Genomic DNA, 27,901 nt, shown 5'->3' on the forward strand with positions numbered 1-27,901 from the left:
AATCTTCAATCTACTTTTTTCATTTATTAATTTGATATATTTCTCCATGTACTTGTTCTTCTATCCCTGCATTTATTTCCCGTATTTATTGATTGGCATATCATTGAAACTATTTTAGCAATTTATATTATATGTTTGTATTTACCTCTGATTTTGGCAGTTTCTGTCCTCCACACCCGATAGACTCTTTGATACACAAAATAATCAAACCATTCCAGCTTTGACTATCACATTATAAGATTTGTTCGTCAAATGCTTGATAAAAATGAAATAGTGAATCGATTAATTTGATCATATTGGCAAACATGTTTATTTGCATAATAACTTTAAAATCAACCGGATTTTCAATGTCTTAATATGCCTTCAGTGCCTGTCTTGAAAAGTTGTAATAGGGCACCGACAAAAGCCCAGCTTTTCCCTGAATAGCGAAACCTTAATTTCTGACTGATCGTTTCTTTGTGCTCACTTATTCAATGATTTGTGTTTAGTTAATCTTTAATGTCTGCTTTTTTTTTTTAAATCTTTGAAATGGGACGATCAGTTAAAAAACACGCATCTGATATTGGTTATTTTACAGTATAATGGGTGTTCCGCACAGTTTCATCCACGTGTATCCCTGTTTGCAGTGAACGCATTTCCTTAGCAACGCGTATCTGAACCAGGAAGTACTTGTACGTTTGCTTTAGCTAACAAACTGTGGAGAGCACAGAGCAGCGACAGTGTAAGACAGCAAAGTTTTTGGGAGTTTAAATCATAGATACAGCTCCTGTTGAGGCTTATTAGACACGTGTCAGGGGACGTGTTGGTCAGCAGGCACTTCTGTCGCTGAAAGGATGGAAGGGCGAGCTGTAAGTGGGGACTGTTGTCTTGTTGTGTCAGTGAGCTTTTGGCTAACATGCTAACGAAAACACAACTAGCTGCACTTGAAACAACACATTTTTTCGCGCTGCCTCCTAATGAATTAAACAGATTTGTAACCCAAAGTAACAAACGCCGGTTTGGTAACGCATGTTACATATTTGGACAGTTACTAATAATGTCAACTGTGTTATTTGTGTAGATCCATTCAAAACTTCATTTTATGCATAACATTGACTACACCGTAATTTTAATGGCAATATAGTTCTAGCTGTTTTTTTTAGCTATAGTGAACGCAGCGTTTCTCCTCCACTTCCTTTATTATTGCTCATTTTCTGAAAGCGTGATGTATGTATGGTCATCAAAACCGTTAACTCAATGTGCTGTATTATGCCTGGTTGATAACGATCGCTTTTCTTCTTCTGCCATAGGTGTACCAGGAAAATGATTTTCTTACTACTGTTTGACAGGCAGTGACAGGCTTGTCGAGGTTATGTAGGGGTTATGGAAAATCTAATGAATTGTACAGAAGAGCAGCAACCCTCCCCCCTTCTGACCAACTCGTGGTCCAAAAAACAAGAAGCGAGCAAGACTCAAGAGCCAAAAAGTGTTGGTGGATTTGTTTTAGTGCATGCAGGTGAGTGCACACTTCTTAACTAACATAAAGAGATGAACAAACACAGTTTAGAACTGTGCTGTATGTATAGTGCACAGTTATATTGGTCCAGCCATCATGCCCTGAAACATTAGGGCCAGAAGCGTCACTTTATAAAGAAATTAAATAAAAATAATCCAGTATTCAGATATTGTTAACCATATATTTAATTGGATACAGTGCAAAGATAGCTTACAAGTACTGAAAATGGGATTTTGTATTGATAACATATGTAATATATATTCTTTTCTTAAACTAGATGATGCAGTGCATTTGGAGTACTTTTGGTAAAAAGTAATTGGGTCAGGAGCATGTGATCACTGTGGTTTTGGCAGTTCATGGTCACCATTGTTTCATTTCTTGTTTCATGATTCACCAGATGCCTCCACTGGGTTTCAGGTCTGGATTTCAAGCCGCCCGCTTTAGCACAGGGACTGTGATTTCAGAGTTTTTCCAAAAATAACATTTCCAAGCATTTCCGTTATCTCCATTTCATTTAGGGTTAATGATGTGTGTCAATTCAGTTTTATGTACATTTTACATATCATCCCAACATTGTTTGGAGCAGGTTTGTAGTTTCTTGGTTTTACGGAAGTTAACCATCACTTTTCCATTAGTGGTCCAATTTTATTTTTTTTCTCTATTATTTGCTTTCAGGAGCAGGATACCACGCTGAATCTAAGGCCAAAGAGTACAAGCATGTTTGCAAAAGAGCCTGCCAGCGAGTGAGTTTGATTGTTTTTCACATTTTTTCTGTGTACAACCCTCCTTTTCTGAGGGTAGTGTTTATAGATGAGGTGTTGGTTCACACTTGACCGTGTTTACATTGACATTTACCATAAAGTAGAGCATTTAAACACTCATCTTAAAGAATGAAAGAACGTAATTTTGTTTATCTTTACAAAAAAACCATCTTGGTCTGGAGTTATTATGCTGTTTTCTGTGTATCTCTATATTTATTTATATATATATATATAGATAGATATATGTGTCGAGTGTACAATATGTTTTTCTTCTCATCCATAAAATAAAGTGCACTCATCATATTTAGATAATCTAATAGTTTAAGTTTGCTCTGATTCACTTTGGTTCAACAACAAATTATTTAGATAACTTAAAAGGAACTATCTCTTAACTAAATACCTGCACAGCGCGGTACTCTGCCCTTGACCTATTAATGTTTTCAGAAAGTATTTGAATTTGCCTTTTTTCCTCTTCAACAGTCTTGTTTGGTGCACAGAATGTTTTGCAAACCTGTATCTTTTTGGATTTAGCTTGAAATATGACGACGCTGCTGTTTTCTTGAGATTTTCTCAAGTCACGCAGGTTAGAAAGAAGACAGCTGTCATTCCATATATGTCAGTGGGATTCCAGTCTGTGTTTTTTGGCTGTATTACTCCAGCACTTTCATGTTTTTCTTTTGAGGTCATTCCAGTTTTTGTTTGGCTGTATTCAATTCATGTTCTCAAAGAAGAGAAGTCTTGATTTTCTGGCATTCTCTGGCAGGGTATTTGGTTTCAGTTATTGTTCCTTCCATCCTTACAGCTGTAAAAAAAACCAGACACGCTGCTGCCACCATTATGGCTTTACAGAAGAGTGGTGTTATATTAAATATAATTAACTGCGTCTGTGTCCACCAGATGCACTACTGTGCATTTCAGACAAAAAGTATGTATTTCCAAGTGTTTATTCTTAAATGTGCTGCATGGTTTGTTTAGATAATCAGGATTTATATAATCAAAGTCATGATGCAGTGTGTAAGAGAAAGGAAAAAAACACCTTTTGACTGACTGATGAAGAAAGCTGTTGCTTTGACTCAGGAGCTCTTGCTTTCTTAACTGTATCTTTTATTTTTTCTTAGGCTGTGGACCAACTGAAAGCCGGGGCACATGCAGTGGAAGCAGTAACTGCAGCACTGGTTGAACTGGAGGTTGGTTGGTCATGAATCATGCATGATGATTTAAAGTCAGAGTTTAAGCCATGAGCTGACACAAAGTCTTAATGGGCGGATTTTCTAATCATAATTTCTGACTCGTTTAGCCATCTGACAAAAGCACCTGTAAAATACGTGAATGAGTGCAGCTTTCTGAGGTATCCAGCTGTATTTCCATGCACTTAACTTTCGCTTTATAAAACTTGTACCCCGGCCATATTATCTGTAGGTTTTAAGCTGCTGGATTCTGTACAGTTTTGTTTGGACTAACACATCTACGTGCATTTTAAAAGTTCAGTTTTGGTCGCACAAAGCTACTATGAATCTTTTTCTAGTTCCATCGAACTTGACTGTTAGTACCGCCGACTATAAAGAGGTATTCGAGGTATTCGCCAGCTTTTATCATCCTGAAACCAAAGAAAGACAACATTTACAATATCTGCAATCTTGCAGACTGACAACATTGTATATGTTCCAGGTCTGATTGCTATTATCTTACTGATTATGGTACCACAGCTGAGATTTTTAGGTTATGAAGTTGCAACACATTAATGTCCTTTTTCTTTTTTCTTTTTTAAGCTCATCCTACATTTGGTCTTTAGATAATGAAAGGTTTTGCGTGAATAAAACAGTTTCAAAGGGGGCATATCGGCTCTATCGGTGGATGAAATGACATAATGCTACTACTTCAGAGCTTATGAGAAAGTCGCCCTTCTCTGAAGAGATTAATTTCCTTCACTTAAGATTGACAAGTGGGGCTCATCGCAGATATTGTTTAATTCTCGACTTGTACGTTTCAATTGTTTTCAGGACTCTCCTTTCACAAATGCCGGCCTGGGCTCCAACCTTAATTTGTCTGGGGAGATTGAATGTGATGCAAGTATCATGGATGGAAAGTCACTTCATTTTGGTTCAGTGGGAGCTCTGAGTGGTGAGTCGCTACAAAAAGGAACTCCCCCTCTCTTTCTTTCTTTTCTTTTGTACCTTGAGTAGAATTAAGAAGTGCAAAAGTCTGACCACTGAATTCCTGCAGAGCTTTCAGCAAAATGATTTTCTTTCTAGGGCTCAGGATTGATATATTATTATTATTTTTATATTTTAGGTGTCTTGATTTGCTTACAGTGTAATGTTATGACTTGGAAATAGCTGTTGGCTCTGTGATAATTCTGACTTTATCCTCAGGTATTAAGAACCCAGTATTAGTTGCAAACCATCTGCTGAGTGAGGCACAGAAAGGGAAGCTATCAGCTGGCAGAATACCACCCTGGTGATTATCATGGTTCATAATCAATGGCGTTAATGGTGATTTTAAACCTGTTGTTAATTTGTTTCTTTATCTTTTATTAGCTTTTTGGTGGGGCGAGGGGCGCACGATTGGGCAGTCAGCCATGGAATACCCCCATGCCCTTCAGAGAAGATGACCACAAGTGAGTGTTGCAGCACTAACTGTCAAACATACGGTATCTGGGAAATGTATGGTGAAACCAACCAAAATGCTGTGGTAAAAAAAAATAAATAAATAGATAAAATTCTATACATATGTTTGGTAGACATGCTTTACTTTATGTGGATGCAGTAGGACAAGATTATTTTGTCACACCCAGAGTTCAGTTTATCCGCATACAAGAGGAACAAGCGAAAGATGGAGCTGGCAGAGAGAATGGACACAGGACATAATCAGACAAAGAAAAGACGACAATCAAGTGAAAATGTGAGTTCTGTGTTATCAGTTCCAAAATGAGTGATTCATTAAATGGTGTACTCCTTCTCATTGGTGTCATGTCAGTCAGAATTGATATCTTCCTGCTGATTTTAAGGGTGTATTCCTTTCAGCAAAGAAAGGAGAGAAAGGTTGAATTCTGACCTGAAGAATCTGTTGTGTTGCGAAAAAACCCGCTCTGTTGTTGGGGATGAGTCGTGCGGATGTAACCATGATCCATGATCCGTAACCTAATATTGAGTCACTGAAATTAAATTAGAAATCTTTACCTTGCAAATCAGTTAAAAACCATGTAATTAACAATAGAATCAAGGATCAATACCGTATATTCTCATATGCTCGACCTGCATGTGTAACAGAAGTACTTCACTTTAGGTAAATAGCTCAAGTAGTCATAAATTCAAATGAGAATAATGTATTTTGTCATTTTGTTTCTCAGTACTTGCTGTCAAATACTCTTGTATAGTCGTGGTCCGTTGAATACATTTTCCACTGTGTAAAAAAAGAAGCGAGCAAGCAGAAAGCTGTAAGTAAAGGGACAAAATGCTCGAGTGGCTGTAGAATTCTACCAAGACCCATGCTATTAACAAAGCGACTTTGCACGCTCTAAACCAGCTGTCCTGCATAGTGTTTTACAGTATGGCATCAGACTGAGTTAAAAAGGCAGAGAACGCTGTGCAGGATTAGGGGATTTTTACAAAGAAGCGTGTGAGCGGCTCTGAAACCAAGACAGCAAAGTAATTTCAGTCATTTATACTATCACAGGCTCTGAGAGCTATCAAAGGAGATGGCATTAGCAGGTTATGCAGAGTCTCTACAAAGAATTAGCGTTTCAAGAGTGTGAGGGCCCCCAGCAGTGTGGCCTCATGATGAGCTGAGCTGAAAGCGTTTGAGAGCAGGCTTCTTATTCTGCTCCAAACTCACTGGTAATGGAAGCAGCCCAGAAGAGGGTGGGAAAGTTTATGTTGGTTCAGATGGGAATTTTGGCTAAATGGAATTTAACAAGTCACCAGTCATACTTCATTTGACTGGTTTATGAATTGTATTTTGGTTTATTCAGTTCAACTACATCAGCGCACAATATTAATGACGGGTTAATCGAAAAGAAAGCAAACAACTCCGATGGGCCGCTGGTTTGTTCAAATGACTTATGACGGTGATTGAATTTGTTTCTTCATGAGAGTGAAAAGGTTGTTTACTTAAAAGTGCTCGACCTATGTTGAGATTAATGTGGGACAATTTGGTCCAGTTAAGCTACCGCTGACTTGAACACAACTGATACTCTTAAAACTTTAACGATACATTACCTTATTCTTAAGTTTACCTTTGCAATTGAGATATTTGGTCGTTTGTCAGGAAATAACATCATTTTGTATCATGAATGACTATTAGAGACTGGGTTCATTAAAAAAAAAAAAAGAATATTATGGCAGCCTTGTTTTAATTCTCGTGTACAATGTCCTTTTCATCCTTTTGTCTTTTTGCCAAGCAGTAATATCTTCTCCATTCCTTTTTCAGGTCAATGTTAGGCGCATGTTTCCTTATAGCTAAAATGTTTAGGGAGATCTAAAGCACAGTAACATAATTCCAAAGATGCTTCCATGCTTTACAGTCATTATTTCTTGTGGATTTTTCATTGAAAGGGACTGATAATGAATGACACGAGGATTTTTCATGGGAAGATGTCTGGCTCTGGTTCTTTTTGGCCTCAGAAGCCTGGAGACGGGGCTGATTTAGGGGAGCAGAAGATGGATGAGAAACGCTCTTTGGTTGTTTTTTCATTATTTTCCACTTTGCCTTTTTTTTTAGTCCAATGATTAATCAGCGTCTTTAGTTTCTGGTAGGAGTGGATTCCTGATCATCAATTTTCACTTTCACCATTATATTCGTCATGCAGTCTGACTCACGATGGTTCACAAACAAATCCCTTCCAACGCAAATTGCAATCAGGGAAGGAAACAGCTGATTGAAATGACAAGACTGATTTTTCTTGAAAATTAATGAAAGATGAGGGGAATGGAAGGGTGATTCATAATTTCAGGCAGTGCTTGTTTATTTCTGTAAATATTCTCCGTCAAAGATCACAAATTTGGTTCAGAATGTGAATGATTGGATTGCTTCTCCTCTGCGCCGCCTAAATTCTCGAGTGATTCCTTTTTTCCATTCGTATTTGTTTTTAGCTCATGTGACTCTTTTCCCTGCTGTGATGTAGGAAAATGGCTCAGGGTGCCTCGACACAGTTGGAGCTGTGGTGGTAGACTTGGAAGGGAACGTGGCTGCAGCGGTGTCCAGTGGAGGCCTAGCCATGAAACATCCCGGCAGGGTTGGCCAGGTAGTGAGGCTCACTTATTTCTTTTCTTTTCTTTGACCATATCATCATCCACATGGAATCCACATTGAATGATATGTTCTTTGTGTTTCTGTTGAACAGTTTAAACTGGGTCCTTTTTTTTTTTTATTAAAAAGAGACATATCTGCGCCACGCCACCTAATTTCCTAATTCCTTTATGACCTGTTTTGTTCCCTTTCTCAGGCAGAAAAATGTGTCTTTTTGAACAACTCTATGGTGGATGTGTGCTTTCGGTCATTATCATATCGTTAAAAGGTTTTCTTTCATTTCACATTTAAAGAATTCAGCATCCAGACCAGGGATCTCAAACTGGGCCGCTGTCCTGCAGCTTTTAGATGTTTCCCCGCTTCAACACACCTGATTCAGATTAAATGGGTCTGTTCAAAAGGTTGCTAAATTCTGCACAAACCAGCTAATGAGGCATCGATCTGAATCAGATGTGTCTGCCCGCATAGTCTTTAGAGGAGAAACGTTGCACTCTGCAGCCTCGTCTCTGTGAAACACATAGTAGTTAATTCAAGATGTCTTCGCTTTATCCTCGTCAGCCCTCCAATCTCGTTAATTTCATTTGACAGTGAAGGGCAGAAATGGTCCAAAAACCCTTTGCACTTTCTCGTCGTCCCTGACATCTTCTGGATTTGCGTAAAACTCAATCAGCTACTCCCACATGTAACTTACCTTTTGGCGTTACCAGCAGAAAGCCTTCAAGCAGCATCCAAAGTCTGGTGGAAAAAAATCAGAGCTTTCTCTTAAAAAAAAAAGCGAAGTAGTAAAGATGGGGAGAAAAAAAAAAGACACAATGTGACTACAGCTCCTGCAGTAGGCTGCCAGTGATGCAGCGACACTCTGCAGCTTTATGATACGATGTATGATTTGTAGTTCAATTAATCACTGCAATCTGCCTGTACCCCATGGCAGCATAGCACTATAGTGCTTTCGGTCTGTGCCAGACATGTCTACTGTTGTTGTAGCCAGGCAGCTATTTTTGATTCATCTGTCCAGAACACATTATTCCAAAGAAAAACAACTGGTCTTTGCTTGTATGTTCTTTGGCAAACTGTTATTTCACTCCATGTCTTTTGGACAGCAAAGGCTTTTTTTTACTGCAACACCACAGAGCAGGTTGAGTGTTTTTCTAATTGATGATGAACATACAAGAAGAGTTACTGTCAGGCTTACATTTGTGGAAATCTTGAGGCTCTTTTAGACTTCTTTTTGCGTCAAAGATTTTCTGTGGATATAAAAAAAAAATAAAAAAAATCTAAATTAATGGGATTATTTAAAAATCCCCCCACCAGACTCACAGGCTTTCACAACCTTTTTGTTTGAAGGTGTTTAATAACTCTAGAAGTCGGCTTAATGACACCAAACACAACAAAAAGGAACCTTCAGACCCAAAAATCAGAGGTGTAGATAAGAAATGTTCCACCCTTCAATCCCTCTCCATGGTTGACTTTTTTTAAAATCTTTTTTTGCACCTTGCTTTGGTTTGCACAGCCCACACATTTTTAAGCATGTAAAGCCCCCCCCCCAAAAAAAATAACTGTGATAACTTGAGGCCAAACAGCTGTTTAAATATCAACAGTATAACAAAGACACTGATCAAAAAGAACGTGACCTCTTAATGACTCAAGGGAAAAAGTGAGTGACTTACAATCTCGTGAGAGAATCCTTTTTTCTTTTGGATCCATCTCTTAATGATTCTCGGGGAATGATTCTGCAGTTCAAAGCGCCTCCACATAGTGGACTTTTCAGAGTCGCTGGTTACGTCAGTCTTTTGTACAGCCTCTGCCAGAAACACAATACTATTAGTTAGAATGTGTCCGCTACATGTGTAAATGGGTGATTTCTGGCCAATGCATTTGCCAAAATGTTCTCTGGGCGTGTGTTTCAGAGCTTCAAGTCCCTATTGTTGCCAAAAGCTGATTAGTCAGTACACCTTAGGAAAGACTGGACAGAGCAGCTTGGAGTTTTCAGCAAGCAGCTGTTACCACTGAAGCCCCCCCCCAAGCTTTCTGTTCTCCCCCTTTTTTATTCTCCCTTTACTATTTTAGTGTAGCATTTCCTTATGTTCCTAATACAGATTTTATGAATTAATGAGGCGTTCTACTACAGATATGTTTGCACCTATACCAGAAACTTGTAATTGTTGTAAATGTCTGTGCTGGAAGTCTTTGTTGTTGGTTTCCCCCAAAGGTAGCATAACTGGAGAACAAGTACGACGTGGGTCTGAAGAGAATGAATCCGAAACATTTACTGCCTTAACCTAATTATCACTTTTCTTGTTCAGAAAACCTTTTGCTCATGGCAATACAGCTGTGAGTCGAGCATGTTGTTCTAGTTTGGTTAAAGATATTGAAATGTATTTTAGGCTGTTTTTCTCCCTTTCCTGTTCTTTAATTTGATCATTTAATAATGTTTGATACTTCACATTTTATTCAAGCAAAAACCAAACTGTATTTCAAACTCTTTCTTCTTTTTTTTTTAGGCCGCTCATTACGGATGTGGCTGCTGGGCTGAAAATGCCTGTAATATGAATTCTTACTCCACAGCAGTGAGTACCTCAGGTATACCGCCACATTTTCCAAACCCCCCGCTTTACATTTGTGTGTGTTTTTCAGTTAAAGTCTGCGCCACGTTTTCTCCCACTGTTACAGTTCACCACCAGCCTGCCGTTTGTTTTTACAGTGAGTCAAGCTTAAAAGAAGCTTGAGAATACTTTCCAATGACCTCCAACCATTCCTGCTGACTGATTCTCATCAGTCACTTCCTCAGCTGATTGAGTCATCACACTCCGCTCTTTGTTAGTCAGCTGCGTGCCAGGTGCATTGCAAAGCTCTTTGGATTTGCAGTGACATTTGACATGGGACACCTGCTGTAGATATTAAAGGAGAACCACTCTGAGTGCAATACAACCACAGCAAATTTGCTACAGTTGCATCACAGAAATTAGTGCCTTAAAAATGTTTTAAGACATTTTCAAGTAACTATTATGGATGGGATAGTTTACAGATCTTTAGACATTTTGATTGTATTGCATGTCCCGCAGTAACTATGCTCTTTTTTTTATCACTGATATGACACAAAACTAGAAAAATATTACTGTTAGCACTTGTTTCAACGCCTCTGGCTTTTACGGCAGCACTAGGGCATCACTAATTAAATGATTTGTACGGTTTGAACTTTCTCATATAGCATTTATGTAGTAGTAGACCTTTAAGTTTACCTCTTACAACCTTCCCAAATATTTTAGTTTTACTCAAATTGTTGACACAGCTAACTGGGAACACCCAAAATCTTTCGCCTCGCTCTGAATTGAATTACCTTCTTGAAGGATTTTTAGATTCCTTTGTCTTTGACAGCTCTCTCATTGGGGTCATGTTTTGGTATGATTTTCTTTTCTTTGCTCGATCAGAAAGAAAAATTGCAAAACATTATCGCAATGTTTTTTCAACAAAGCCAGAATGTCCAGCTGTTAAATCATACAGGTTTGTGTCATATCTTCTTTAATTTGAGTAAAAGTAAAATAACTGAATAAACATCCTTCAAGAGTGGTTATTCCATACATGTTTTGTATAGGGGTTAGAATGGTGCTGAGCACATCCCCAGTATATATAATTTCTTGTGCACTCTCAACAAACAAACTTTATTTTGTTATGCTGGTGTTTTGGAATCGGAGATGTGACGGTATACAGTAGCTGCAGCCTACTGTGTTGTGTTCCACTGTACACATTCTACTTTAAACAAAACCCCCGAGTTGCCTCTGGTACTACTTACACTGCTGCTGCTGCATGCACAACACTTCTCATCCCCATTCTATCTCTGTAACTTACACACAGAAGGGTGATGGGCAGTTAATCTCCCACCTTAAAAAGGTTTTGTGAAAAGGGCTGTAGGAAGATTGCAAAGACTGCATTAGATAAGGAAAGGCCTGCAATTTAATGTGTGAAAACACACACACACACACTGTCTGCATAGCCCCAACTCCCTTACCTGTAATACTAAGATTTAGCTTTTTAGGGCTTATATTAAATCAACCAGTTGGACAAAGACATCCTTCCCAATCTGCCATCATGAAAGCAAGTTGAATTCCTCTTGAGCAGATTTATATAACACAAACAACCATTGTGTTTCCATAAATGAAAGTACGTTCCACCCCAAGCTAAAAGCAACACTACTAGATCCAAGCTGTCTAATTTTGAATTTGGAGTAGAGAGTCCTTATAAGCCTTCGGCTTTCAGATGTGTAGACGCCTGCGACGTAGCTTCTGGGGGACAGTGAAAAGCCTTTGATGGGGATCTGCAGCCTAATGCATCTTTGTGCAGATGAGCTGATTTAATCAGACGGGCTGAAGCTTGAGTTCAGTGTATCTGAACCACTGGTATCGTCTGCATTTTGCACAGCAGGAAAGCTCACTGGAATATATGATCCACAGCAAGTGCTCAGACATTTATGGAAGTGTAACAACGAAAAACAAACCAAAGCTAATGTTGGCCATTTTATTAACATTTTACCGTGCTGATATCACAACTGGAGTTCTGTTCTAGATATGCTCTCTGATACTTGAGAAAACAACCTCTGTCTGGCAGAGCTGCAACAAAAACTGAGATTAAATCACTTTTATGTATCACTAACATAATTGTGGTTTTCATTTGAGTGATATCAGTTTTGTTCAATATATTCGTATCTATAACCAAATTGATCCCAAGTTGCCAGTTTTGTTGAAACAGAAGGGCTATTTGTTGGTCTGCAGTTTAAAGGCATAAAAGCGACAGAGATACACTACTTTTAATAATTGTCTGCTGTTCTTCGGTTATCTCAGGCAGATCAAGTGGAGATGGTTGATCTGTATGTATTTCCACCTCACCCTGTCTTCCTATATTGTGGCTTTGTGCTTTGATGTTACCAACAAAAAGCAAGCCTTATGGGTTTGGAAAGCATAATGTGTGTTCCAGCTCAACACCTGTTTTTAATTTCCTAGCATGAAAGGCGTTTCCATCAAAAGAAATGGGGAAAAAAAAAACCCAATAATTTTCACTCTGTCACAAGGAGTATGATCCTCACTCTTTATGTCACCCTTTCTGCCTTTCACCTCACACACTTGTCCTCCCTCACACCCCTTCCATTATAGTCAGTTTCGCAATATGTGTCTCATTTGGGTCTTAGTTTTACTGTTTAATCTGTCCCTTACTTTGCTGTGGTCAGTGAGAGAGCAACTCTTCAACATCGCTGTGTACTCTTCTTCTCGCCCCTGATTGCCACAAACTCTGTCTACTTTTGCCTTTGACATTTCTGTGAAAGAGTCCAACAAACATTTTGGACTTTGGGTTTCTTCCTGCAGTTCCAGTTCAGCTCTGCTGAAAATCAGTCCCTCTTTGACAGAGGGGTTTATGGTAACTAGTGCAAAAAGGCGCAGAGCATGGCCGGTCCAACCTTCTGCTTCCTTTTAAAAAGAACTTGAAATTGCTCCAGGCATTTGGTCTCCACAGTTACCAACCTGCATTCAGTTCTGTTGTAGTTACCTGATGTTTTATAGGAACCTTCATTTGTGTTTACAGAAACATTCAGGCTATATTCCCCTGCCTTAATGGCTTTTCACAGGAGCTTTGCCAGATGACCTATTTTTTTTCCCCCTTGATTATGGGCAAACTTTACATTTTGGAAGGATTGTTTTTGTTGGCATGCAGCAAGCATTCACTACATGTATCTTTCTTAGAAACAACAAAGCATTGATTTTAAGTGAGAAATAATAAAGTGCAACTATTATATTTTTATGTGAAATTTGGTCATGGGTGAGGTTGGAGATTGTGAAAGCTGCTACTTGCTTTTTATGGTTCCTGGTTTGCCTAAATGCTATTTAAAAAAAAAAAAAGTCTTTGTTTCTCTCTTTGGATCATCTACAACATGCAGCTCGGGGGAAGAGTGTGAGACAGATTCAAGTTTTGATTAGAGTCACCTGGAGCGAATCCTGTGGGACTTTTCCCAGCTTTCATACTTCGTTAATAAATCTGTGTAATCTAAGGACAATGAAAGTGTTGATTTTATATTTGGCACCCAGTCCTGACCCTGCCCTACCGCTGTTTCGTGTCTTAACTCTCCTGTTAGGCTGTAGTCTGATAGAGAATTCCACTTAGACATAAATTACATTATTTTGCTTGGCCATTTGAGCCTTAATTGGTCAAATTCTATCAAATTTTTCTTTAAATAGCATATTTGCACAATAGTGAAATATGTTCCACGTATGCATTTATTCCCTGTGTGGCACCTGATGATAAAGAATTTACTGAAATGAGACAATCCTGTGTGGAGTCGCAGGCTAACTGGGATCGAGACAGAGAAAGCTGAAACCCAAACGCTCCTTCAGCAAGGTTTGAGGAGTTTATTTTGACAAACCCTCAGCTGATGCCAATGTTACCTGAATTGAAAAGTGCTGGATTCCACCTACAGTATAACGACATGCCAGAATGACTACCGCAGCTTTAGATTTAGATTTTTTAAGATTTAGATTTAATCTGGAGATTTTTGTTGATACTGATTTCTTTATTGACAGACATCAAGTAAATGTCAGTCTTTTCTGCCCCTGGGATTCTTGGGTGACGGCCATATGAACCACATGCACTACAATTCTATAAGTTTAATTGTTTGTTTGGTATATGTCTTTTTCTAGGGTGTGGAGAGCATCTGATTCGCACCATGCTGGCTCGGGAATGCTCTGCTGCCATGCAGTCTGAAGATGCCCACCAAGCACTGCTGGAGGCTATGCAAAACAAATTCATCAGTGAGTCACCCACATGCAGTCCGATCGCTGCTGCTTTCCATACACACATTTCTGCTCGCCAAGAACGTGTTTGTATGTACTTTGAATCGCCTTGTGTGCGAGTTGTGCTCTACAAATAAACTCGCCTTGCCTTTGTGAGAAAAACAGTGAGAGAATTAAACAAGCAGATGTTGCTTGACATGAGGAACGAGTGAACAACTGGAAACACTGGAAATAATGGAATCAGAAGAGACAACTTCTTGATTTATGGTTCCTTTTCACTGTTTAAACAAGACTTTCAGATGTTCCTCACATCATAGCTCACAGCCTCGGATAATTTTAGAAGGCAAAATTGTTTTGTCGAATGTTTATTTGAGGATGTAATTTTGCCATGTTCTCAGAAGTGGTCAGTTTTAGAAAGCCTTGTTAAGAATGTTTGCTGTTCCTGGGAATGACCAGTGGGATGGAGGAGAAGAGGAGGAAAGAACAAATGGAAACATGGTGGTTTGCCTTGATCTGGCCTCTGGAAGTCCGTCCCAGTTCGGCTCCGTAATGGATATCTGTAACACTGAAGACCGGCTGAATGAAGGCACTTTGAAGTTATTTCTTCTGTTGTTTCATTTCAAGATGCACATCTAGTTCAGCAAAGCTCCATAAATCAGACAATGTCTGTGACCTAATGGAAGTTCAGTGGGAGGCCCGCACTGTTGCGGCTCTTTCAAGATTTGTCAGGTTCTCTGAGAAAAGGCCTTCAGTGACAACATCAGATTTCTTCAAAAATCTTCGATAAACTAAAACACTTATTAGAATATTTTCCACTAACTGGAGTATGCTGAATATCACTCCAAGCATGTAACCACATACATGTTTACAACAACATGTAAACATGGCAGAGTAATTGTCGACTGTTTAGCGAAAGAAAGTTCGGGACCTTTTTAAAATGAAACAAATAGCAGGACTTTGTATAAATGTTGTCAAACCATGCGAACACAAATTGTGTTTGGAACACGGAAAGAAAATCCGTGTGAAATTCGAAAGAAAACCAATGGAATGCAGACACAATATTTTGGCGAAACGCACCATTTGGTCCTGTTTAATCCTGAGTTGTTGCTGTGTGGAGACGTTGCGAGACATGTTGCAGCTGTGTGTAGTTTGTTCTTCTCCCGAACCAAGCCTGTTTTATTGCACCACTCTAATCACCCAGTCCAACTGTTTCTGCATGCACAACACCTCGCTCACGTTTGAAATGTGATCAAAGAGCAGTCCTTACTGCACGCTGAGGCTTTGTTTGTGTATTTTTCGTTTAATTTTTTCAGTGGAGGTTCAGAGCTTTTCACTGATGGTACTGTGTTACAGTAGTGCATATAGTGTGGTGATTTGAAATAACACTACCTTATTATGTTAGCCACATAAATGTAGTCAAACATTTTTATTTAGGCTGACAGTCTGCTAATGAATATAAATAAATCGGGCCAGAATAATTACTTTCAGGTGTTTAACTTGGCTATTCAGGCTAATAACTGGGATGGATTTTTTTCTTCTTATAGATCACTGTGATTAGATTAAGAGGGGTGTGTTTTTCCTATTTTTTGTTGCACGTGGAAAACCAAAAGTACAAGATAATTAATTGATTAAGGAGACGCATGTTTAGACAACCCAAGTGTGCTGCTTCTTTGTGTGTCCAGGCTCACCGTTTCTGGCCAGTGAAGATCGTGTCTTGGGTGGAGTAATTGTCCTGAGGTGCTGCAGATGTGTGGAAGCTCAGCCATCTCAAAATATTCAGGGTTTATTGGGTAAGATGTTCGTAAATTGATGTCAAATCACACTCAAACCTCTACTGATGAATGTTGGCAAATATTTGCCTGTGAAAATCTGAAGTTCTATCAAAAGATAAGTAGGAAGAGGGGAAAGAGGCACTGTGGCTCCCTTGGCAGGTGGTTTGTGTTTTAACCCCTGCAATCAGGCTCGTATTCAAAGACGGACCTCCCACTCCGGAATCAACTGCTAATCCTCAGACAAGTGTCTCCTACTGAATACTGCCCGGTTTGACTGATTGGATTGATGGATCTGGTTACTCTACCTGAAGCTTAAGAAAAGGCTCCTTCTTTTTCCAAAGCTGTCGGCATGGAATTCAACTCAGTTTGTCCAAAGTTTTAGTCACATGACTCACTTTTAAGTTTTAAAGTTACTTTTGCTGTTCAGGTTAATTTCCTCATGTAAAATTTGGTCATTGACAAAAGTAGAGTAATAAGGAGTGAATGGAGCATGCATTTTAATTCAAACATGGCAGCTGTAAAAGAGTTCTAATGCATTTTGTCTGGTTGTGTTGGTGACAAAGGGGCTCTTCTTTATGAACACACTGGTCAAGTTTGAAAGCCTTTATCGACCGTAGCCCTTATGCATAGAGACTGTCAGACTTGACCGTTGATTTAAAAAGATTAAACGCTTTCTAATCACATCCTTTTTGTACCCATTCATCTCTCAACTTCTCCCCTCCTCTTTGATGTCATATCTGCTCCTCATGCACTTTCATGTTAATGGCCATGCTCACAGTTGATTACATTACCAAATGTGATTTTCTGGCGCATCTCAAAGCCTCTTATTTCTGTCAGTCTGGTGAAATATTACTTTCAGTCTGTAACATCGAGTTTGTAGTCCCTGAACTGTTGTTCTGCCTGCTTTATATTATTAAATCAGAATGACTAAATCTTTTCATCTGTGTTTTTGTCACAGTGGAGTTCCTATGGAGTCACACCACAGAGAGTATGTGCGTTGGCTACATGTCTGCACAAGATAGCAAAGCAAAGGTGAGGTACCCACTTAGCCAGAAAAACAAATGTTTGCCCTTTAAATGTACCTAGATAATAATAATAAGAAGAATGCTTTTTTTTTTATGTTAGAATGTAAAAAAAAAAGACATCAACTTGCATTTTGGGGTGTCTGAGTCTGAACATTCATGCATCTCATTGTCATGAAAAGGAACTCCATGAGAAGATATGTTGCAAACTTTGACTCCAACTGAAGGATTAAATGATTATAATGTGCTGGTCAGAGCTTAAGTTCATTGTCGACTGTTTTTTTTACACACACAAATAATCTCGGTAACACTGAACTGTGTGATGGCCTCTTTAAGACTTCACTATCTGTCCCCTAAGCACCAAGATGACCAGCAACTCTCAATAATTGGCAAAATTGGAAGCAGCTGAAACATTTGGTGGATGCATGCATTCACCAAATGATAAATTTAGTAGAAATCTTAATCTGGTTTTTACATGCATCCTGTGAAATGAACCACTCAGTATTGCTTCTTAAGCCAAAAGGCTAAATGATTTGGTTTCCCGGCTCTCAGTGGAGCGTCAGCTCTGTCTTATTTGTTTGGATAATGTATCTCTGTCACTCTTTATGAAGAGAAGGCACTGTTATTGAAGTCTGGTTCAGATTTCAAAGTGTTTGCCCTCCGTTTTCTGTCCCCACCCCCCCACCCTTCCTATTCTCTCACACATGGTCTGACTCTTTCATCAGCTCTTCGGTCAGGTCAATAACTCGTCCTGAAGTAGTTTAAAGTTTTCTGAAAATTATGCACCAATGGTGACATCTATATCAATCTGCACACATTGGTCCGATGTGCTTGGCGTTCGGGTGGAATGGAAGCGTGCGAGCTCTCCTGCCATACCTGTGCCAGTGTCGAGGGTTTATTCCAACAGTAAACTGTGTACTTTAAACATGGTTCTTGATTGTCTGTTTTTGTTTTGTTTACATTTTTACCTCATGTATTCATATTTGGAGGATGAATAGTCACTGAACCAGTCATCCAGCAGCACTTGATCAAGATAGGTTGCAAAATATTTTTTGCAGGATGAATGTGCTCCGTGGGTGCAGATCCAGGAATATCATCTGTCAGCAGTGGTTTCTAGATCTCTGGGGGGAGGGTATCCACTTCCTCTCAAGGGGCCATTGGTGATAGTGATATTGAAGAGTGCAGCCAGGATCACAGCTGCTCCACCAAGCCTCACACATCTCTATCACAGAGTGAGCAGCTTGTTGTGGGCTTCGAGCTGTGAAGCTCTGATGCACCTCTGTGCTTTTGCCATCTGCACACCAGAGCAGCTGGCTGTTCTGTCCGTCATGCCTCCGGACTGGGTGCAAAACAAGGCTTCACTCGCTGATCCCCAGCTGGGACCAGAGCTGGGACCAGAGCTGGGACCAGAGCTGGGACCAGAGCTGGGACCAGAGCTGGGACCAGAGCTGGGACCAGAGCTGGGACCAGAGCTGGGACCAGAGCTGGGACCAGAGCTGGTCTTTACTCACTGCTTACTGCCAATTCTTGTCCATTAAGAGGGCGCATAGCACGTGGTTTTTTTTTTCTCCAGTTGAGTTAAGTTCAAAAAGCGAGAGATTCTGAACATGAAAGTGTTCAGGCTCCAGCCATGTCCGCTGTGCTATGTATGCTATGGAGGCCCACAAAGTGCCACCTGTCTGTCCGTGGCCTTGACAATAAACCTGAAGGGAAGTTCTGCTTCAAAGACAGAGAAGAAAACAATAGAACAAGTGTCTTTGGGTGACTTTAGTCCTCGTGAGAATCACAGTCTTTATGATTTTATCACACTCGAAACAGAACAACAAGTATTGAGCAAGTTTTTCACTTTTTTTTCAGAAATGCGTGAACCAAGTTTATAGAAAGTTTATGAAGAATGTACAGGATGTTTTACTGCGCTTTGTGATTTTGCCTGAATAGTTTATATACATTTAAGCACATAGCACATATAGAACCAAAGTCATTTACAGCCTCAGCTGCTATTCCTCAAACATTCCTCCCATTCCTGTTGGCTGGCTATTTCTACCCAGCCGGAGTTCATCTTCCACTGCTTTTCTGTGATAAGGACATGAAAGGGCCGATCCACAGTAGCAAGAGTATTTAGGACAGAGTGAATTTGTATCAACTCGTCCTCTCGTTAGCAGAGCTTTATTTCTCAGTTTTCTGTTTATAGTTCTTAGAGGAACCTAAAGAAAAGGGAGCTGCAGCTTGGTTAAAAGTGTGGATTTCGGGTGTCAAACACTGTGCTGGCAGTGTTTCTCTGTTTTTTTTGTCTTGCTTTTCAATCCAATGTTGTTTTGTGTAAAATTGAGTGTGTATCCCATTGTTTTTGACATTACTCTGAAAGATAACAGTAGCGCTGCTGAGCGAGAGCATCTGGTTTCATTCATACGCTCACCTGTGTTTGCACTGGATCGACATCAGAACATCAGGCTATGTTTTACAGAGAGCTGCACGAACGAGCCAACAGTAGTGGAACCTCTGAGACAGACTATTGTTTTATGATTGTCATGATCAAACAGAAGAAAGACAGATGTAGGATTCACAATACCACCGCCACAGCCCAGCTTCCTCCTCCTGGACATCATTAACACAATAAAGATTTTCTGCTCAAATTGTGTGAAGCCAGAGGAAATCAAATGGCATGCAATCCAGGCTTCCTGGTTATTGTCTGCTTTGTATGCGTAACAGCAATTGTCTTTTATTATGGTAGATCTTGTTTTTATTATTCATCTTGTGAGGAGCATAAATAGCAAAGGATTGTCTTTTTTATTATTCTCAGAGAAGAATGTGAAAACCACAACAAAAAAACAACTGCATAGTCATAGAGCTGCATTTATCCTTTGGTCTACAGTGTGGTGTTAATGTGTGGCTTGTCTAGGTCCTAAACACATTCATATCACCAAAGAATGTTGTTTTCCTCAACAGATACAATGGAACGTTGTTTTTTTCATGTATGTTTTGACTCAGCCTTTGTCCTGTCATGTGGTTATTTCGGTCATCGGGTAACAAGTTGTCAACAAGCTCAGTGCAGGTTTGCGTGCCTTCATTTTTCTCTGTCTGTCCCAGCCGTTATATAACTCTGTATTACTTTGCACTTCTTTCAACGCTCTTGACTTTATGAGGAATTGATGCTGCTTCTGAGTCCATATTGGACCATTCGGTGAGTTATTGCACTGAGATGGACACCAGGAAAATAAGGAATCAGAAAAGTCTCTCACTTGGGTTAGTGCAACAACAAGACCTCTGGCTCAGTACTGTGGTACTCCTCTGTGATGTATTACTCATGGCGCTGAGTGGAATCTCCAGGATTTAAAGGTTTTTCTTATTTAACAGCACTGAGCCAAAACTGTAGTCAAGTTGATACTTTGGAGTTTGACACCTTGCGTTAGATTTCTGAGTTGTTGGAAGTTATGTTATTGTGTACAAAGCTGTTTTCACTTATGCACTGGATTTTTCCAGAAATGTTCCAGAGGGGCTGCATGGGAAAATGCACATGTCCACAACATTTACTCCCAACTCCTGGCTGAGAATTTCTTGGCAGCTTCCTGGGAAGAAGTCTCCTGAAAATCCATGGGGGAACCCATGTGTCAGTAGAGCAGCAGATCCTTCAGAGCATTCACAGTGAACAAGCAGGCTGATACAAAATCACTGTCCCAGACATGCTAATGTGTAGGTTGCCTTCCAGTTACTCAAAGGTATGATCTCCGTGTAATTAAGTGTCAATTTCAAAATCAAAACAGTAATCAATAAGCATAGTCTGTCTTTCTCAGCATACTAAAAACATCAGTTTCCTCAGTATCCGCTGTACCCTGCATCCTCAGTTCTCTACATAGATACCTGGTAATAATGTTTCCAGCTTTCACAATTCATCTCGCCCTGTGATGGACTGATGACCTGTCCAGTGACAGCTGGGATAGGCTGCAGCCTATTAAGCGGGTATAGAAAATGGATGGATGGATGGATGGACAATTCATCTCCAGCAGAGAATCTCCCACTGTAGACTGTTAATTTAAAAAGGAACTGCGGAAGAAGTCCAACCTTCATTCTCCACAGATACAGTGCATGTGTGGAAAAAAAGTGGCCAGTGTCTACATGACTGAATGCCATCACTTTAACATGCCGATGGACATTAATTTTGCATATCTGATGTCTGAAAAGTCTTCAGTGTGGTAGGGATTTTAGAGAACATTGCAAAGCTCTCGCCATCTGGCATGCAGACATGAAAAGGAAAACAGTTAGCATGTCTCCATAAGTTGATTATGACTCAGCTATGGACCTCATCTCAAGCTGCTTGAAGGTCTTTCCTTAACCTTATCCTTGGAAGATGAAGGAAAGAAGATGAACCCAGAGACGTGTACTGGAGGCATAATGGCCCCCGAGAGTATTGCCATGTGTGTTTGGCCTTGTCTGGCTTATGTCCCATTGTAGTGACAGTTGCCCTCAGGGTGCTCAGGGCCATCGTCTGAGCCGACACAAAGGAGTACCAGTCAATTTCTGCATCTGGAGGAGTGATGTCAGGCTAAGTCAGCTTAGTTAATAAGTGGATGTACTCTTCCCCCATGAAGTCAATGTTACCCTCTGTGGGGGGAGAGGCAGGAGAAGGAGGATGACAGCCATTAATGGCACAGGGCAACTTTGTCACCTTTGATCCCCCTGTGGAAGTATCACTCCCGTCTTCACAGCTGTGTTTGTCCCTTCCCCCCCTCCTCTTACTCCTTTCCATCTCCGCTCAAACAGAAAATCCTAGCAATCTTTTCCTATTCTCCATTTGCTCAGTCTTTACAAACACTGACACGGCTTCTTTGGACTTCAGGGGTAAAATCACGTGATTCATCAATAAAAGTGTGTGTTACTTCTCTCCGCTTGCACTGATTTTTTTCTTCATATTCCTCTTACACTCAGATTCATACTTTATCTCCAGCATTCCTGTGTAGAACCTTACTTTAGGATGTGGGTTCTGGTGCCTCCTGTCTCTATGGGGAAAATCAAGGCCACTATTTTCTGTAGTTTTTAAAATGAACATTTTATTTCTCCATTCTTGCTTGGTAGAGGGTAATATTCAAGCATTATTAAAGCTTGTATATATTAGAGTTCATAGTGCCTTCTCAAATGTGCAAAAATCCCTACGCCATGTGCGTTAAAGCCTTTCCATACTACTTATCTTCAACATTGAACTGTGCCTTTATAATAAACATGGCGATGGTCTTTAGTCTGAAGGATGCAGCCTCAACAAGTTTTCAGTCATTAGACCACAGGACAGTTTTTCCCTTTGCCTAATTTTCTATGGATTTTCTATTTTCACTTGTGTATTGTAGAGTTTTGACTTGCATTGGAGGATGCAGTTATACTGTGTTCCACCACAGACTTGCGTCTGCTTTTAATGCACTGCTGCCTGAGGGACTGAAGATCAGGACCACTCGGTATCAGTTTTCAGCTTTGTTCCTTGGATTCTCTGGATTTTTTTAATGAAAATATTTACTCTGTCGGACAGTGTATGTTTTGGTCATTGAATTTTCCGTTCAGAGATGAATATTGAAAAACAAAAAACAAGCTTTGATGTGTTTCAACTGCACCACCCAGTCTTCATTTTTATTTTTCAGTTTTGCCCTTTTATGGTCACTGTGGCATCTCTCATTGGTTTGTGGAGAAGTGCTATGAAGCCATTTGGCTGTCTTGGTTTTTCAGAGCAAGACGTTAAAAGACTTGCATCAGAGGGAGGAGCATTGCCAATGCTAACGAGTTACCTAGCTTTGTTGAGAGGGTGCATTCATAATCACGTTAAGTATATTAATTGTGATGCCAGTTGTTTTCCCTTCTCTGTTTAATAAAAAAAAATGTCCAGTCAACTGAAGAACAAGTGCAAACTAGAATTAACCAGAAAATGATGTTTGAAAAGCTAAGGAACACAACAAAGCTGTCTGTGGAAATGTATTCCTCATTCCACCGCTAAGAAGAAGTCATAAATCAACACAATTTGCTTGCAACATGAGTTTAAAGTTGAATGAACCTCCTGTCCTGTCTGCTTCAGGATCAGGGTCATGGAAATCTGAGGGGAGATTACTGGAAGGAACAGTCCGTCTGAACAGTGTTTTGATACTGGACCTTCTGTCTGGGACTATTGACTTATAACATGATGTTTCATATTAAAATCGTTGACAAGTGCACCTTATTCCTGACCACTCTTCACATTTTGGCAATTCTTGTATGTGTCTTTTGTTGCCTGCAGACACACATATCCAGATTACCACCTGGGACCGTTCCTGGACAGTCTTTGGCCATAGAGGGAGGGGTGTGTCGGCTGATGGGCGTAGTGGAGTGAACCCCATTCTCCCCGAGCACTTTTCTTGCGTCTGTGCTTCTTCGGCAATACCCACACACAAACTCAACACATGCACACATGTTCACACACACATACATGCACAGCACCCTCACCTCCCCACAGTCTGTATGATGCCAGAGGTAATAAGCTTTCATTGTTTGAACAGGTGTTCAGGAAGGAGTCAGGAGCGTTAGCTTCTACTTAGTGCACTTACAGGACTTCCCTTTGGGCACTGTCTGCCTCCAGCATGTACTCTATGCCAGCTTAACCCCGCAAGCTCTCCAGTGTCACCTGGATTAAACTTGATGCACCATTGCCTTGATGCACCATTTTTCTTTATGTTTTCAAGCTAAAAGTGGCGTTTTTTTCTTTTGTACATAAGCTATAATTTAGGGAACCAGGGTGGATGTTCATGTTACTCTCTGTTCCTGAACAGATGTGACAGTTTTAGATTTTTAGTAAGATGAAACGCAGGACCTTATTTTGCTCTTAAAATGCTCTCCAATATTAAAAAAGATGTCAGATTGCACCTTGTGGAATGCCTACTACTTAAGGTTATTGTCATGAAGAATTTATAGCTGTGAGAGTTGAGCAGTGAAGATAAAAGTAATGTCAACATTGCAAAATCAACCTCCACATCTCTGTACTCACATATTTGTCCTCCAGCATACTGTACAATGTAGCATAATGTGCGTATTAGATAATGAGACATTTCTATAACCATTGAATGCTTTGCTTCTTGTTTTAAAATGTGAATACATAGCTACTGCATCTATAGCAAGATAACTTTTTCCCTTACAGCTGGCGAGTTGATTAAGAAGGAGGGAGCTATGCACTTCCAGAATGATGTTTCTAAACGCATACACACACACACACACACACACACTATCACATCAGCCACCAAAACTTGACTGTTAGCCATCCTGTAAAAATGGCAGTTTATATTTGTATGGTCCCATTGATAGAGATGTATTTTCTCTATAAAGAGATGCATCTAAAAACTAATGTATGCATCAAGCCCATGAAATGGTGCTGTTGAATTTTACTTGAAACGAGTAATTACCTGAATTGATATTTCCGTTGGGATAATGTTTTTTTGCTGATTTAACTTTTTCACTCGGTTACACAGAATTCTTGTCCCAACAAAACCGCAGTAGAGCTTCTTTACTGTTTACATGAGATTGCAACTAACGTTAAATGGTATAAGCTATAGAAATCATACATGCGCCGGTCTCTGCAGTGCTGAGAAACTGAATAAAGCTTATGTTGCTACATTTTTGTGTTTGTTTGAAGTGATTTAACTACATGATATGAGATGTACATTTAACTACACAGCAGTGCTTGAAAGTTTGTGAAGCCTTTTTTTTTCCATATCGTATTCATATTTATATTTAAGATTATTTAAGTTCCAAAAGTAAAAATTTATGGTGATATAATATATATTATATCACATAATTGTAAATAAAAATGTATTGTTCTCTCAGCATCAGGTGTGACTCCCTATGGACTGGCCACTTAAGGTACTAATCCTTGATTGAGATTAATGTCAGAACGTGACCATTCCATATCATCAACCTTTTTCTTTTGGTGGTTACCTTCTCCAAATGTAATGCTCCTGTTTATGACAAAATGATTCTATTATCTGTCTGGTAACCCCCCTAAAAAAAAAACATTTTGTTGTCAGGATCCTCAGCAAACTGCTGATTTGATTAAGAACGCTTTATTCTGAATTCACCTTCAAAGTAACATGGTGTGGTTACTTACAGATATATAATATTTGATCATTTTAATCAATAAAAACTGACCTAGCATAATGTTTTTGTTTTATTGGAATCTCCTGATCTATTCTTGGAGGTTCTGTAAAAAAAAAACTCCAGTGATGTTAAAGATCATATTTGTATCGAAATACAGAAAGTTCTAAAAGGCTCACAAAATTTTAAGCCCCACCTGATCTTTTCCAGAGAAAAATTGTAAGTGTTTGGAAAGTCGTAAATCAACTGCCAACAGTATGTAGTCAACAAAGAAATGACATGCCAGGTGATAACTGGAATCGAAATGAACGTTTGAGTGAATTGTTGTTTAGTAAAGGCTGTAACATCAGCTGTATCAGTCTTCTGGGCAAGACTTTGTCCAGCTTCTGACTCTGGACTGAGGCCACTGTGGTGTCTGACAGGAATGTGCATATGAGCTGCAAAAAGATCAATGCTCACAGTTTGAAGGAAGAAATGCCTCCCTGTCAGTGTATTACGCCTGATTGTAAGATTGGACCACGTATTGAAGATGTCCTGCCTCAGGTGTAATATGTCCCAGTTTGGCATCGCTAACGTGCAAAACATGTTTCACAGGTCGGGAGAATTGCATGTCTAGTTGAGAAGATGCTGTAAATGTTTTGTTATTTCACAGCCATCTGACCTTCGTTTGATTTTGGGAGCCCATTCGAAGGGAGGTTAATGTAACCTTGTTTCTAATTGCACATACAGCCACCATTCTCCATTGGCATGATTATGTGTTATTATAGAGCGCTCTCTTTTTATCAGAGCTAGTCTGTGGTGCTAGGAGACTCTGTCCCCTACTTGGCATAGAACTGACCACTTCAAAACTCATCCCTCTCTGTTCTGGATCCCCTCAACTTTGAAAGAGGATCCTGGGTCTTTTAAAAAAATGCTCCAGGTCCTGTGCCATTCAAGGTGTATCCATTGCCTTTCGCTCAGCAAAGCTCTTAAATGCAAAACAGACGGTGGAGCAAATAAAGATCAAAGGCAGCAGCCTTGCCTGTCTGCCCCGCTGTCCTCACATGCCAAGCGGTGCTGTCACCGTGAGTCATGGCTATGCAGCTTCCGTGCTCCTGTCAACTCCCCTCCCTCTCACCAACTCAGGGCCACCAGCCCCTCTACACTGTCACACCGACGCACTCTGTAGCCCCTTTGGAGACAAAGTGAAGCTTTTCCCTGTGCTTGTGTTTCCACCATGCACATTGTCACTCAAACCCAATATTTCTGTGCCATGATTTTATGGATTTAAAATAAAGTCTTCCTCTTTAAAGCTCTTTGTTTTTGATTTTCACTGACTTTCGTTAGCATGCGTTGCCAGCAGAGCATAGATTGGTTGCAAATTTGTCATAAAAGTGGTTGAATGAAACCCCTTCAGTAGGGGCAAGAGGTTGATATTTGTCATTGTAGCACAACTGTTAATGTGAATTGAAGCAGGTGCGTGTTATTTTTGCTTTACTTTGAACTATAGAAGACATGAGCAAGCAGCAGGTGTCACTCGGTGCATCTAAAGAGGTAATGTTCACAGCACAGTGGTATTACATGTCCAAGAGAAGCAGAGCATTCAGGTATTGAGTTTGTCATTGTTCTGCCGTAGATGGTGTAGCTGCAGACCACTTCATCTCAGCAATGTCCTTGCAGCAAGGGTTAAGTAAGACACCATGCCCTCTCAGATGTTCCACATGTACTTGTTCTGTTTGTTCAGCTGTACACGCAGGCGTATTTGCCCCCCCACCCCCACGACCTACTCCTCCCCTGTGTCGCTTTGGCAAAGATGCGAGCCTATGGCAGACAGAGTGCCACTGGCACAACCCCCTGTTTTGTCAGTAAAGTGTAGGGGGTGGGCGGCTGCTAGATAAGCAAACTCCCAGTCCAGGTCAGCTCTTTCGAATTAGAAGCCGAAAGAAAAACCTTTTAATTAGGTTTGCCATACAGTTATGGCCCTGCGGTATTGCGGGCCAGACACTTCCTGCATTGTGCTACACCACCCATAAAGTAGCAGTGCGAAGGAGGGAGTGAAAGAAAGTGAGGGCGAGAGGCTAAAAATGGCTCTGCCACATCTGCACCACACCACAAAACAAGGAGATGTGTGATTGCCACTAGGCAGCGTGCTCATTTAGTTACTGAAGCATTCACCGGGAGCTCCAGAAACAAACCACCTGAACTTGTTTTGATGTAAACTATTTTTTTTTCCATATTAGCAGCTGTTCCACAAGACCCTCTCAATTCTCAATGTTAACACATCCAAAAAGTCTATTGCTTTTGTTTTTCTATTTAACCTCATTTATTTTCTTATTCCTACCGCTAGCTCTTTAGTGGATATCTGCTTAGAAATCCCACAGCCAGCGCTGTCTAAAACCGTGTAAGTACATTGGACATAATTTCCTTCTCATAACAGAAATAGAGGCAAAATACCAAAAATCATATCTTAGTGATGCTTAATGAGCCCTTTGGGATCCTTGACAATACACCACTAATGTGGTGCTTTGCAGTCTTTGAAACAAACCAGAATGGAGTCCTGGAAATAGTAACACAAAAGCAAGGCATTGCTGAAGCCCTGCAGGCAACACAGCAAATTTTTCTTCACACGAGCCGGTCTGCAGTTAGACTGCCCCTATTCTAGATTTTCATGCCAAATACATTCTCCAACTTTGAATCTATTGGTCTTCCTACCAGTGCCTCAGCAAAAGAATTACAGTGCAAGTTGTACTGGTCCTGCTAG

General features: G+C 40.1%; 1 protein-coding gene across 2 annotated transcripts; it reads left to right on the top strand.

The window, feature by feature from the left end:
• Positions 1-653: 653 nt before the first annotated feature.
• On the top strand, positions 654-24,684 carry tasp1 (taspase, threonine aspartase, 1). 2 transcript variants are annotated; one of them, XM_072391253.1, is made up of 14 exons: positions 654-671; positions 1,290-1,495; positions 2,171-2,238; positions 3,375-3,443; positions 4,257-4,377; positions 4,629-4,713; positions 4,794-4,873; positions 5,051-5,157; positions 7,379-7,498; positions 10,005-10,083; positions 14,184-14,294; positions 15,959-16,066; positions 17,007-17,080; positions 23,318-24,684. In XM_072391253.1, exons 2-14 carry the CDS (start codon positions 1,363-1,365, stop codon positions 23,408-23,410), a joined length of 1,248 nt encoding a protein of 415 aa, XP_072247354.1. In that variant the 5' UTR covers positions 654-671; positions 1,290-1,362; the 3' UTR covers positions 23,411-24,684. The 2 variants fall into 2 exon arrangements, with proteins under 2 accessions (XP_072247354.1, XP_072247353.1); XM_072391252.1 differs by lacking the exon at positions 654-671 and adding an exon at positions 680-848.
• Positions 24,685-27,901: the final 3,217 nt, after the last annotated feature.

This window comes from Leuresthes tenuis, unplaced genomic scaffold (assembly GCF_036924035.1).
Source record: "Leuresthes tenuis unplaced genomic scaffold, fLeuTen1.0.hap1 SCAF_8, whole genome shotgun sequence".
Lineage (NCBI taxonomy): Eukaryota > Metazoa > Chordata > Actinopteri > Atheriniformes > Atherinopsidae > Leuresthes > Leuresthes tenuis.